The sequence below is a fragment of the Phaenicophaeus curvirostris genome, chromosome 4 (assembly GCF_032191515.1).
Source record: "Phaenicophaeus curvirostris isolate KB17595 chromosome 4, BPBGC_Pcur_1.0, whole genome shotgun sequence".
Classification (NCBI taxonomy): Eukaryota; Metazoa; Chordata; class Aves; order Cuculiformes; family Cuculidae; genus Phaenicophaeus; species Phaenicophaeus curvirostris.
In genome coordinates this window covers 14,406,963-14,420,153 of record NC_091395.1, presented here as the reverse complement: position 1 = coordinate 14,420,153, position 13,191 = coordinate 14,406,963, and the positions used below count along the sequence as shown (strand labels likewise).

Genomic DNA, 13,191 nt, shown 5'->3' with positions numbered 1-13,191 from the left:
GGAGCGCGCGCGGGGGGGGGGGGGGCGGTTCTGCGCATGCGCAGCCTGGCACAGCTCCTTTAGCCTCGCACTCACGCGCGTGAGGCGACTCTGCGCATGCGCAGAGCCCTCTCCCCGCTCGCGGGGGATGCCTCTGCGCATGCGCAGCGCGACTCCGCCGCTCCTCCCGCCCTTCCTCCCTGCGCACGCGCAGTCAAGCACCGCCCCTTACGCTCGTTCTCTCGCGGTGGCGGGGGGCAGGCGGGCTCTGCGCATGCGCGTTTCGGCCTCCTCCCCTTTTTCCTCCCCCCCCCCGCCCTCCTCCTTCTCATTTGAGGGGAGAGCGTGGTGGGGGCGGCTCCGTTGGTGGGAAAGGAAGGAAGAAAAGAAAGGAATAAAGAGGGAAAGAGCGCGTCCCTGACGCTGAGGGGACGCCTTTCCGCCGCCGGCCCTGCTGCCAGCACCAGGTGGGGACGCTGGGTGGGGGAGAGGAGGTAGAGGGAGCGGGGATGGGGGCGACTCCCAAGGAGCGGCTGTGAGGGAGCTGGCGTTGTTCACCCTGGAGAGAAGGAGGCTGAGGAGAGACCTTGTCGCTCTCTACAGCTGCCTCTAAGGAGAGGTGGGTGCTGGTGTCTTCTCTCCCGAGTGACAGGCGACGGCCTCAAGTTGCACCAGGGGAGGTTCACACTGGGCATAAGGTTTAGGCTGGACATTAGGTAAAAATTTTTCACAGAATGGGTCATTGGGCACTGGCAGAGGCTGCCCAGGGCGGTGGTTGAGTCACCTTCCCTGGAGGTGTTTAAGGAACGGGTGGATGAGGTGCTGAGGAACATGGTTTAGTGATTGATAGGAATGGTTGGACTCGATGATCCCGTGGGTCTCTTCCACCCTGGTGATTCTATGACTCTATGATCAGGAAAAATCCCTTCGCTGAAAGGGTTCTTGGGCACTGGCAGAGGCTGCTCAGGGAGGTGTTTAAAAGTTCGTGTACCTCACTCCGTGTGTGCTTGCAGTGACCCCCGAGGTTGGAGAGCACTGCTGATGTGCTTCTTGAGTCAGTGTCGTGGTGGTTTTCCAGTATTTCAGGTGTTCTGTGGGCCATAACAAAGTGTATTTTGAATTATACTTTCTTTAATATTAATTCAAAGATTGTGTTCAATTTATACTTTATTTAATTATACAGTGTGTAATTAGCTATACTTCAAATACTAATTAAAAGTCATACAAAGAAGTCATGGGGAAGAGCTATCAAGGAGGCCTGTGTTAGAGCAGCTTAGTTTGTCAGACTGGCTTCATTCTCTGGTTGCTGTGGTTGTTGGAGGCCACTTTCACTTGGTATAAGTGCTTGTAAAGGAGTGTTTGCATTCTTTAAAAAGCAGTTTATATACTTACTTGATAACTTTGAAATTCTGGGCTTGTACAAATGCATGTTATTTTGTAATGTATCTGATTAGGTTGATGTGCAGAAATTGCTAATTAAGCTTTCTTGTGCAGTTGCTCTAATTACCTTATTTTTAGTGAAAAGTATTTGTGTTTGTGATGATGAGTTAAGTAATTTCGCCTGTAGGATTAAAGTAATGTAGTGAAGGCAGGGTAAAAATGACAAATGTTTAAAATTTTGTTGAGGGAATAATTTGAGGGATCGAATGTACACGTGTACAAATAAATATTATAGTATCTTTTCAGGTAGACATGTTATTTTGGCTTATTAAGAGGTGTAATTAAATATAAAGACAAGGTAAGTGATTGACTGTTGAATAAGTGCCTTGGCTAAAATGGTATGGCTATTTTTTTAACTATAGGATATGGACCTCTACAGCTAGTTGTTGAAATAGGTTGGTGCTGAACAGTTATCACTATCAAATGCTAATTAAACATTAGCAATTTAAATGTTCAGTGTTACTATTTAGTCTTGCATGTGAATAAAAAATAGGAAACGTAGTAAGAGACTGGTTCCTGGACGTATCTTGAGATTTTTAAAGCCTTAAACCAACAGGGGTCAGTCCAAAGAAGATGAGGGTAGGGAGAAGAGCTAGTAAGGTAAAATAGATGGTGAAAATATGAAAGTCAGGGAATCAAAGGTATGAAATCCCCTCCTGTTAGGAAGAGTAGGAAAAATAGTCTTAAAAGCTTTGTTATTGCAAAAATGTTGGAATAGTCAGTGCAGCCGTTGTTCAGTCTTTCTGGAAAAGTTGTAGTCAGATGCTTGCTAAAAATGAAGAAGTGGCATGATGGGACTGCCATCAGAACAATAATGAAAAAATGAAGAGCAAAGCTAGCTGAGCTTTAATTCCCTGGAAGGTCTGAGGTGGTGGTTTGGCAAGAGAATTGGGTAGTAAGTAGGAGACAATTAAAAACAATGTGCAAATAGAAAATCAACTTGTTTAGTCTAATAACAGTCAAGATCAAACTCGTTGTTTTACAGTAGCCAATGTCATTGATGAGGAGAGATTACAAGGGGTTTGTTTTGAGTTTTACAGGGTTTCTGCCATTGTCAGGGTTGATGTTTAAAACAAGCTACTGAAATGTGTTCTAAAAGTAATTTCTGTGAGATTTTGCATAGCTGTTTGAAAAATGGCTTTTGAAGCTGACTTGTAAATATCAGAAAGTGTCCTCCTGGGAAGCTCTGTTTTGAATGTATTTTTTCATTGTTTTCTGTAATGGTGAATACAATATAGAGAAGATGCAAAGCTGGAAGGATTGCAAGCGCTGCACAGCCCTGGGTCAGAATTCAAAATGATTTTGAGTATATTGATAAGAGAACTAAGGGAGGAAGGAGAACATGGGGATCAAAGGCATAATTAGTGGAGAAGATATTACTGAACAGCAAACAGTATCCGAAAAGCATTTGAACACTGTAGTACGTAGTAAATTAAATATTAATTTATAATACGGTGTTCTTTCAACTAGACACTTGTTATTTTGGCTTATTAAGAGGTGTGATTAAATATGAAGACAAGGAAAGTGATTGCTCTGTTCAATAAGGGCCTTGGCTAAAATGGTGTGGCTATTTTATTAACCATAGATTTCTAGACTCTGCAAGAATATTAGGTTTATAAAACCTGGTTTGTGAGGGAAACTTGAAAGGCATAGGCACACTAGAAAAGAAGAAATTAAGCAAATTTTATGAGTGACCTCACATCTATAAGAAGGTTGCTGTATAAAAGCTACTGATTAAATAGTCTTCAGGCTCTTTGTAGAGCAAGTGAGGAAATCATGCTTGTTTGTAGAAGGTCATATTTGGGTTGGATGTTAACACAAAATGTATGGCTTGTAGGTTGATGGAACACTGAAGTTGGCTGCCAACAAACATTGTGAAATCTCTTTTGTTGGAGAAGTGAATGGCTGGACAGATATATCTGTTGCTGATGGTTTGGTCTCTCTAAGGTCCTTATAGGTGTGCATGTAAACAGTTCTTTGTGCTCAGACATGGTAGAAGTAGAAATCTTAATGGGAGAAAAATGCTTTGGAACCTGCAGAAGTTCACTTGAGCCTGGATTTTTCTGGGGCTTTATTAGGAAAGGGCCATGAGGTACTCTTCTCGGTCTCCTCTTTGGTGTGTTGTGGAAGAGCATGTGCGTGCGTAGTTTGCTTTCAGGTATGCACCTTTTAAGGTCTTCTGCTGTTTTGATTGTGAAAGGTAGACTGTTGAACCATTTGCATTTTTCACTCTATTCATAAAATGTTCATTTGTTAAAACATCTTTAATGGCTGCTACTTTACAGTGGTGTTCTCTGGAATAAAACAAACTACTTTGTGGAAGATGCTGGGAGATAAAGAGCTCAAGGAGGGTGGAAAAGAAGCTTAGCCACCTTTTTGTTGTGATTAAAGGATGTACATACCATACAGTGGAAAGTGGCAGAATGAAAGTGTGAAGTTGATCATGTCATTAATGATGACACCAAGCTGAGTTGTGCAGTTGCCACGGTGGAAGGGATGGGCTGTAATCCAGAGGGATCTGGACAGGCTGGAGAAGTGGGCCTGGGAGAACCTCATGACAAGGCCAAGTGCAAGGTCCTACACCTGGGTAGTAAAACAATTCTCCTTTCATTACCTTCTTGGGTTAAGAAAGTGTTATATAATTTGGTGACTTAAATTGCTTTTGATGTTAAGTATTTTAGACAAGACACAAACGAAATACTTGCAGTTCTGCTAGTAAAATGTCCAAAAGTGTTACTTGAGTGAGCTGGCCTGTTGCTGTTATACTTTTCCTTAAGGTTTCTGTAGGGTTCCAGCTTTTAAAATTCTAAGGCTATTGGGAAGTTTCAGCAAAGCAATCCAGAATATATTGGTTAAACACAAGTTGTGTCATGAAAAACTGACTTGATTCGTTCAACTCATTAGTTAAAAAATTAAAAATTTTCAGTCTTTCACATTACTAATGTACAATTTGTGGCTGATTATTTGCCAGCAGTGGCTTGGAATTGAAATCTGGATCTTGAGGAGCTTTGCCTCTTACATAGAAAAAAAACAGCTCAGTTGAAGACAGAAAGAAGCTTGGATGGCATTTCTTGGTGTATGTTTTGGACCTCCAAAAGATGTGCCTCAAACTTTTGTTAACTTGTGTAATACAAATATTGACAGTGTTAAGTTATTTAGGACTTTGTCTTGGTTGCTGAAGCTTATAAGAAATTTTTAACAGCATTGTCCTAAGGGATTCCGAATACCTCAAAATTCTAGCATTCTTTTTCTAAAAAGCATGCGTAATTGACTTTCTGAGATAATCTCTGTGTAATGTAATTCTGTGATTTGCCCTATTTTTGGTGAGCTTGGATGGCAGGTTACATACTCCTTATGTCTTAAGGCTGGTCTTGTCACTAATCTGACAGTAGCTATTTCTAGGAGTGAAGATGTGGCTATCAGATTTGGAGTTTTCTGTTGCTTTTCTCTTGAAGCCAAAATAATAAAGGAGCGTGAAGCCTTGCTGGTGATGATATTCAAGAGGTGTTTGGTATTAAATGAATAATTTAGCTTTACTTTGTGAAGCTGATTTTTCTATGTGTATTTTTAGAGGTGAAAACAGCATTACTGTTTCCAGTGCAAATCTTAGAATTAATATGAATGCAACTCGATCTCTCTTATTTGGTTCGTTGTCACAGAGGCAACAAAATAGCACAGAGTTTGGACTAGTGGGTGGTTTGAGCTTTAAAATTCACAAGTGCAGGAAAATACTCTCCAATGCTTAATAATCATAATTGGAATTTTGGTGTTTGATGAATGTTGGAGTAGATGATGCAACCCAAACCATTCTGTGATTCTGTGCAAAATGCATCTTTATCAGGTAGCTGTGAAGTAAGTATTTTGTAATCTTTTCCAGGACTGTTTTGAATTCTTAGAAGATTAGAGTATTTGTGAAATTGTGTTTTATTGAAGTTGTTATCAATAAATTTCAAGTTGTGTTCAGTAGCAACCAGAGTAAGTTAATAATTTTCTGTTCTAGTATATATAATCTGTTCTAGAAATTACACAATATATTGTGTAGCCAATTCAGTAGAGAACAGCTACGTTTTGAAGAGCCTGTTGTAAATACCTGATAACTTTTAAAAAGGATAATTCATTATTTCAGTATAGGGGCTGGGGAAAATTTGTGTGCTAGCATCTAGTCATAGGAATGGCTAAATTGACTGTTGGTTTCATTTTTTTAATAGTTATTTTTTGAACAAAGCTTTTCTGCATGGGAAAGGACTTAAAAAATCTTGTTATATGAGGATTTTTAATCGGTTGTCATCAAGATTAGTATATCTGGATTGTATGAATATACATGATTTGTAGGACTAGCTGTGTTGTGCTCAACCCTCTTTTCTGAGCAGATGGCATTTGAGCAAGGCTTTCCATTTGTGGCTTTCTGTGACACTTGCTGTTGTTAGTACTTAGATTTTACTACAAATGTCATTATTTCTGTGTTATACTCGGGACTGCAGTTTGCATATGAGAAAGTAGCGAAAATACCTGGAAGCCTGTCTCAAGCCTGCACTTGAAAAATGGAGGGGGGGAAAAATAAATGGCAAGAGTCAATAGAAAATATTTTGCTCAGGGCAGTGATTTACAGTACAGAATTTGGATTAATGGGTCTGACTGTTTTTAGCTGCAGAGTTATTCTTGCATAGAAGATCTTGTCTCTGCCTTGTATCACTTCAGTGATGAACTCTGGATCCTGTGGATACCAGCCTGGTTCAGTGCTTCATTTGCCATCTAGGACGGGCACTGGAAAATACTCTGAGATTAAGCAGAGCAAAATATGATGTCATGGATGTTACTCTAATTCCCTGACTCTTGAGCTCTTCATGCTTAATTTTTAAACATTTAATGCAGTTCCTTGTGTGGAACTTATGTTTATTTGGAATAGTTTCCTTTTTTTTTTCTTTTGAGAAAGAAGTCTTTTAAGCTACTTCCGAGGACACAGTAAGATGCTCTGTACAGATTGAAATGCAGCACTATTATGTTGTGGAATATGGCAGTAGTCTAGGTGTTGAGTCGGAGTGTGATTACTTGAGCAGTGCAAGTCACAGTGATTCCAGATGAAGTTGTGAAGTTAAGGAAATGGTTGATAGGTAAATGGGGCAATAATCAATTCCTATCTAATTAGGGAGTTATAATTTGTTATAAACTCTCATTTCCTACTTTTAAGGAGAATCACAGAGTAGTGTAGTTTGGAAAAGACCTTTAAAATCATCGAGTCCAACTGTAAACCTAACACTGTGAAGTCTGCCTCTAAACCTTGTCTCCAAGTGCCACATATAAATGTCTTTTAAATACCTCGAAGGATGGTGACTTTACTGTTTCCCTAGGCAGCATTTTCCAATGCTTGACAGCTCTTTCAGCAAAGAAATTTTTTTTTTTGTAATATCGAGTCTAAACTTCCCGTGGCACAAAATGAGGCTGTTTGCTCTTGTCCTATCTTCTCCTACTTGGGAGAAGAGACCAACATGTGCCTTGCTACAATCTCCTTTCAGATACTTGTATAGAGTGATAAGGTCTCCCCTTAGCCTCCTTTTCTCCAAACTAAACAGCACCAGTTCCCTCAGCTGCTCCAGACCTTTCAGCAGTTTTGTTGCCCTTCTCTGGACATGCTCTGGCACTTCAATGTCTTTCTTTCACTGAGAGGCCCAAAACTGAACACAGGATTCAAGGTGTGGCTTCACTGGCACTGAATATGGGGGAACAATCACTTCCTTGGTCCTGCTGGCCATGCTGCTTCTGATATAAGCTGGGATGCTGTTGGCCACCCTGGCCACCTGGGCACACTACTGGCTTGTGTTCAGCTGCCTATCAACCAACATCTCCAGGTCTTTCTCTGTTAGGTGGCTTTCCAGCCGTTCGTCCCCTAGCCTGCAGCATTGCATAGTGTTTTTGTGACCCAAATGCTGGACCTCACACTTGGCCTTGTTGAATTTCCTTCAGTTGGCCTTGGCCTGTTGATCCAGCCTGTCCAGAAGCCTCTTCCAAGCCCTTCTTCCCTCTAGCAGATCAGCACTGCCACACAACTTGGTGTCATCTACAAACTTTCTGAAGGAGCAGTCAATCCCCTCATCCAGGTCGTTGATAAAGATATTAAACTGAACTGGCCCTAACACTGAGCCCTGGGGAACACCACTTGTGACCAGCTGCCAACTGGATTTAACTCTGTTCACCACAACTCTCTAGGCTCAGCCATCCAGCCAGTTTTTTACCCAGTGAAAAGTAGAATCATCTAAGTCCTGAGCAACCAATTTTTCAAGGAGAATGTTGTGGGAAATGGTGTCAAAGGCTTTACTAGTATCTAGGTAGATGATATCCACAGGCTTTCCCTCATATACTAAACATGTTACCTAGTCACAGAAGGAGATCACATTGGTTAAGCAAGTGGGACCTCCCCACTTAGCCAAGACCGCAGGTAAATGATGGAAAGTGGCTTGGTGAGCACTTCCATGAGTTCCTAGTTCTCTAGGGTGTATCTCATCCTGCCCCATAGACTTGTGCATGTCTAAGTGGAATAGCAGGTCCTTAACCATGTCCTCTTGGATTGTGGGGGCTCTGTTCTGCACCCCATCCCTGTATTCCAGCTCAGGGGGCTGGGTACCCAGAGAACAACCAATCTTACTATTGAAGACTGAGGTGAAGAAGGCATTAAGTACTTCTTCCTCATCCTTTGCCAGTACGTTTCCCCCACGTTCAGCAAAGGTTGGAGATTCTCCTTAGCCTTCCTTTTGCTGGTAAAATATTTATAGAAACATTTTTTCTTGTCCTTTATGGCAGTAGTATCTCCAGGAGGATAGGTTTGCTCTGGCTTCTGGATTGGCTTCTGAACTTGCAGATTAAGAAAACCCTGGTAGCTGGGGGAGAAATGAAATTGTATTGCCAGCCTCTAAATCAACAGCATCTGTTTTAATTTCTTAAATACAAACAAACAAAAGTGTTAAAAAGACCAAATCCTAAAACTGTGACTAGCTCTGCATTGTGAATTAGAATGAGGCAAATAAAATATCTTATGAATGTTCCAAGAGTGTATGGAATTTTTAAGGACACAAAATTTACATGTGCGTGGAGCCTCTTATTTAAAGACATATTTTATTTTTTACTTTGTGTGTTATTTTAGTCTAGGTAAAAATAAAAAGTTCCACAGACATGCAAAAGTTATACACATATGTATATGTATAAACTGCATATTCTGCAGAGTGTTATGTAATGCGAGGCCAAAGAAGTGTCTCTGTGAACAAACGCAACCCTTCAGTTTTCCCATCAAGCTGAAAATGTATCAACTAACTCACTTGTTCTTTTCTCCTAGAAATGACCACACCGAACAAGACTCCACCTGGCGCTGATCCAAAGCAGTTAGAGAGGACTGGTACTGTTAGAGAAATAGGGTCACAAGCAGTTTGGTCTCTTTCATCTTGTAAGCCAGGTAAAATCACAACAAGTGATGTAAAAAGCTTAATGTACTTTTTTTCTTCTTAGAATATAATGTGTAGCAGTAAAACTGCTGTAGTGTATTCTGTATGGGTGGCCACTGCAAATAATTTTGGCCTACTCTATATTTGATGCAATACAAAAGTTATAACTATATCAGAAGCCATACAGCAAGGAAACGTCTCAAATTAACAATGCAGATATTTCACAAATTTTACACTAAATTGTTGGGGTTTTTTTCACTTGTAGAGTGAACAGACTAAACTATGTGAGCAGAAACACACTTTGCACTGTGTAATTGCTTCTGTGCTTTGTCATTTTTGCCTGGGTATCTTCAATTTTTAACTTAAAAACCATGCAGCTGGGCAACCTGAATGTTCTGTCCAAACTCTGGGTGCTCTTGAGCATTATAGTGCAGCTCCCTAGAATCCTGCAAATAAAAGGAAGGCATCATAAATGGTCCTGCAGTGGAGTCAATGAAAGCTTATACCTGCTCAAAATGTCTAGAAATCTATGTTCTTTTCCTATGAGGTGATTGAGTTGCTATTTAAGAAATACCTCTTGGGAATTGATCTGGTACTTTGCTGCAGCCAGGGGTTGGTGCTCCCTATATATGTCATGGTATTGTGCTCAGACTAGATATCTTTAGTCTGATTTCCTGGTATCTTACTTGGAGAAAAATGTCATATGGCTTAGTCGCTTCAAACAGTGAAGATAATTATTTATTGCAGATTAAACTTTACCTGCTGAATTAAAACTACAGTTAGTGTGGGCAATCAATGAAAGGATGTGATTAGTAAAAGGAGAGATAATGAGGAAATGCAGAAGTAAAGATTTGGAATTGTTTCTTTAAATGTGACCAGATTAACTTTCAGGAATATCAGTTTTGGCACCTATTGCTTGTTTTAGTTATTGGCTTGGAAAAAACACGTTTCAGGAGACTACATGATAAGAAAATGTTGCATTTGGCTAAAATTTTATAATACCCAAGTGTTCTCTGCTGATGATCTTCCAATAGTTCAGCGGTTAGAGAAGCCTAACATTAAGTATTGCTCTTGCAGTTTGTGTGAGTTATTACTTAACCATTTGAAATTCCGGAAAGTGTTGAATGGTTTCAAACCCAGTAGACTTCAGTAGGACATAAATATGTATAGACACTTGAGTACTGAGCTTTGACTGATAGATTCCTGTTTCATTTTTTGTCAGGAAAGCATAGGTGCAGTTTGGATATCTAGAAGTATTTCCTTACATGTTATAACTTAGGATACATAGTTGAGTTTGTAACAGCCGATCGAAAGCTGTGTCTATGATGTCTGTATCATGGAAATTGAATATTCCAAGACTGTAACATTTTCTTTTTCTTAGGATTTGGAGTGGATCAGTTACGAGATGATAATCTAGAAACCTACTGGCAGTCAGATGGATCTCAGCCTCATTTGGTGAACATCCAATTTAGGTATTAAAAATTACTCTGTATGGGTTAGGGTATTTTTGTATAACTTTGCATTGATTACTGTTCACCAGGACAGGGATTTGGGAAGTGCAAAGACTTCGGAGTTAATCCTGTTACCCAACTGGTAAGAAGTCAGATAGCACTTATAAAAATGAGATTTTTCAGATGTTATGGCTACTAAATGCCTAAATAAGCAACAATAAGGAATGCTTAGTAGTATGTCACTTTTGTCCTGACTTTCTGTTCTGTGTAGGATGCTTTCAGTCCCTTTTCTTTAATGAAAATCTTAAGATGAGGTTGGGTGTTTGTTACCTTTTTTATTAGCTTTCTGGAGAATGCTTTGTTATGGTAATAGAACCCATATTTGAGAAGCTAAACATATGCTTCATAGCATATAAGTGCTTATTTGGCTTCTTGGCCTTCTGGTGTATTTCTTGGTATACTAACACTTCTGAAGGCAGGCGGAGAACAGTGAAAATCAACTGTTATTTGCATTAAATTAATGTGGAAAAAACACCTAGTTGCTTTAACAGCAGCATTCTTATAAATCAGCAGACATGTTTGTATTAAGTTTTAGTAATTAAAAACTCTGAACAAACTCATCCTGAATGTTTTTCTTTATGATGCTTATGTCACTTCTGTTGCTTCTTGCAGAAGAAAAACAACAGTGAAGACGCTGTGTATTTATGCAGACTATAAGTCTGATGAAAGTTACACTCCGAGCAAAATCTCTGTGAGAGTAGGAAATAATTTTCATAATCTCCAGGAAATCCGGGTAGGTCATCGATGCTTTGCTTTCTATCTTCAAGTAGTCCGTTCTCATTAGGGTGTCTGATGTAGTAAAAAATTTTGGAAGTAAAATATGGTATTGTGCTTGGATGGGGAAAATGGCTGGGTTAATTTCAATGTTTATTTTTCGTTTTTATTTTGTAAGCTTACTAGGCTGGTTTTTGTTTCTATAAGGCTTCTATTCCAACATGGTTATAACAGACTTGGTATACAGATCCTGTAATATAATAGAGTGGGAGTTTTCCAGAACGAGTCTGTTTAGAATTGGTTAAACTTTGCTCTCGCTTAAAGTATCTGCAAACCCTATGCATTGCATGCATCAAAAGGGAGGCTTAGCTTTTAAATACTTGTATTTTTAGACTTTAAAAAAATGAATTCAGGTTTTCATGAAAGGGTTGCTCAACTGTTGAATTCTCACCAAGAATCAGAATTTTAAAAGTACAGGTTGTATTTATGGCTGTGTATGGTGGGTATATATGTATATATAACTTCAGAGTCTGGATTTCATTTTGATGGCATCTGATTCAAAACTCACTTCGAGACCCTGGCAAAAAGTAATTAAGCCACAAAGCCTGATTGTCAGTTATGTGAAGGTTTCTTTGTATTCTGCTGGTTAGAGAATCTGTTATGTATTTGCTAGTAGGTTACTCTAGTCATTACTGACAGCGAGACCTAAGGCAGTTGTAGCACTAACTTTTACAAAACCATATACAAAGCAAGCAAGAATATGCATTTAAGTTGGAAATGTAATGTAAATAACAATCACTGTGTTAAAAAATGCTGTTTTACTTTTGAATATAGCTTCTAATCTTTTGTAATGTCTTTTTCATACTGGGCAGAAGCTCTGATGTAGAATTTTTGGAATGGATGCAGTATTTTTGGTTTTAACAATATGATGCAAAATCCGATTTCCATTTCTGTAAACATGGAAGACTACAACTGGAACATAGATTTGTAATTTTGTTAATGGTTTTATTTACAGAAGTGTAAAAGTCAAACCAGTGTTTTTTCATGGTGATGCTTCTAGCCAGAAAAACATTTTTTTTCAGGTCAGATTTGAATTGCTATAACTGCTTACTTTTACAAGCCTTTTGGTAAATAGTAAAGGCAGGTATAAAGTAATCCATGTGTTTTCTAGAAGTCCACACTGTAAACTAATCAGGTTATTCCTGCGCAGGTACTTTTGCTAATTTTGAGTTAGAGTAGCCTCATGTTTCAGATTTCCTCTTCTCTGCAACTCAGCAACTACTGGCTAATGTATTGGGAAGAGTACTTCCGTTATATATATATATAGTTATATATATATATATATATATAGTTTTATATATATATATATATAGTGGGTGGTATTATACAATAACAGGAGGATTGAAATGAAGGGGAAAACGAGGTGCTAAATGGTGGTTTGAATTTTTACTTTAGGGATTTTTATCGTTTTCGGTTTGGTTTTTTAGTGTTTGAAGTCCCCACCAGAGTAACTTTTAAGTAGAAGATTTTAGAAACAGTGGGAATAGAAAGTGTAGTAAACATGTATCCCTCTTTTATAGTATGTTGGCACTGTTATCCATCTATGTCCCTCCAGTTGTTTCTTATGTTCTCTTAAGTTTTGACGTAGAGTTTTATCCTAAATATTAAATTGAGGAATATTGACTCTTTTTTTTTTGTTCTTAAGTATTTTGAAAGAATGAATTATGACATTTCTTTGACTTTCATCAGCTGCAAATCCTGTCTTCTAATCTTAACTGCATCGTAGCAATTCAGGAGTTTAACGTTTCATAGCAGTAACAGCCACTGATCTTTTCCTTGCGTTAGGCTATGGGTCTGTTTTCTGAGTGTCCACTAGATGTCAATCTTGTCCTTAATTATGAGTTTGGTTTGGTGTTTGTAGTCTACTCCTCCAATAAGTAAGTGATTATCCTTTTATAATAATGTTATATACGTATAATTGTAATACCTTAAGTTTTTTATACAGTGGTAAGCTTCCACTTTTGTGAGTGTCTATGCATTATTAAAGATCTATAGAAACAACCAAATGTTTAATGAGCATACAAGTTTTCTGCTGTTTCTCAGGCAGTATTTCTTTA

The 13,191-nt window shown here is 38.9% G+C and overlaps 1 protein-coding gene across 2 annotated transcripts in view; it reads left to right on the top strand.

Annotated features, from left to right (window-relative positions):
- The first annotated feature begins 289 nt into the window (after positions 1 to 289).
- The window catches only part of ANAPC10 (anaphase promoting complex subunit 10), a 37,156-nt gene continuing 24,254 nt past the window's right edge, over positions 290 to 13,191 (top strand). The window contains exons 1-4 of one of the 2 annotated variants that reach the window (XR_011337317.1): positions 290 to 446; positions 8,744 to 8,860; positions 10,231 to 10,321; positions 10,973 to 11,093. Coding sequence is in view for 1 of the 2 variants with exons in the window: in XM_069855305.1 (XP_069711406.1) it covers positions 8,746 to 8,860; positions 10,231 to 10,321; positions 10,973 to 11,093 (327 nt within the window). In the remaining variant the exon portion in view is untranslated. The remainder of the gene's footprint in view (positions 447 to 8,743; positions 8,861 to 10,230; positions 10,322 to 10,972; positions 11,094 to 13,191) is intronic. The other variant, XM_069855305.1, reaches the window with a different exon arrangement.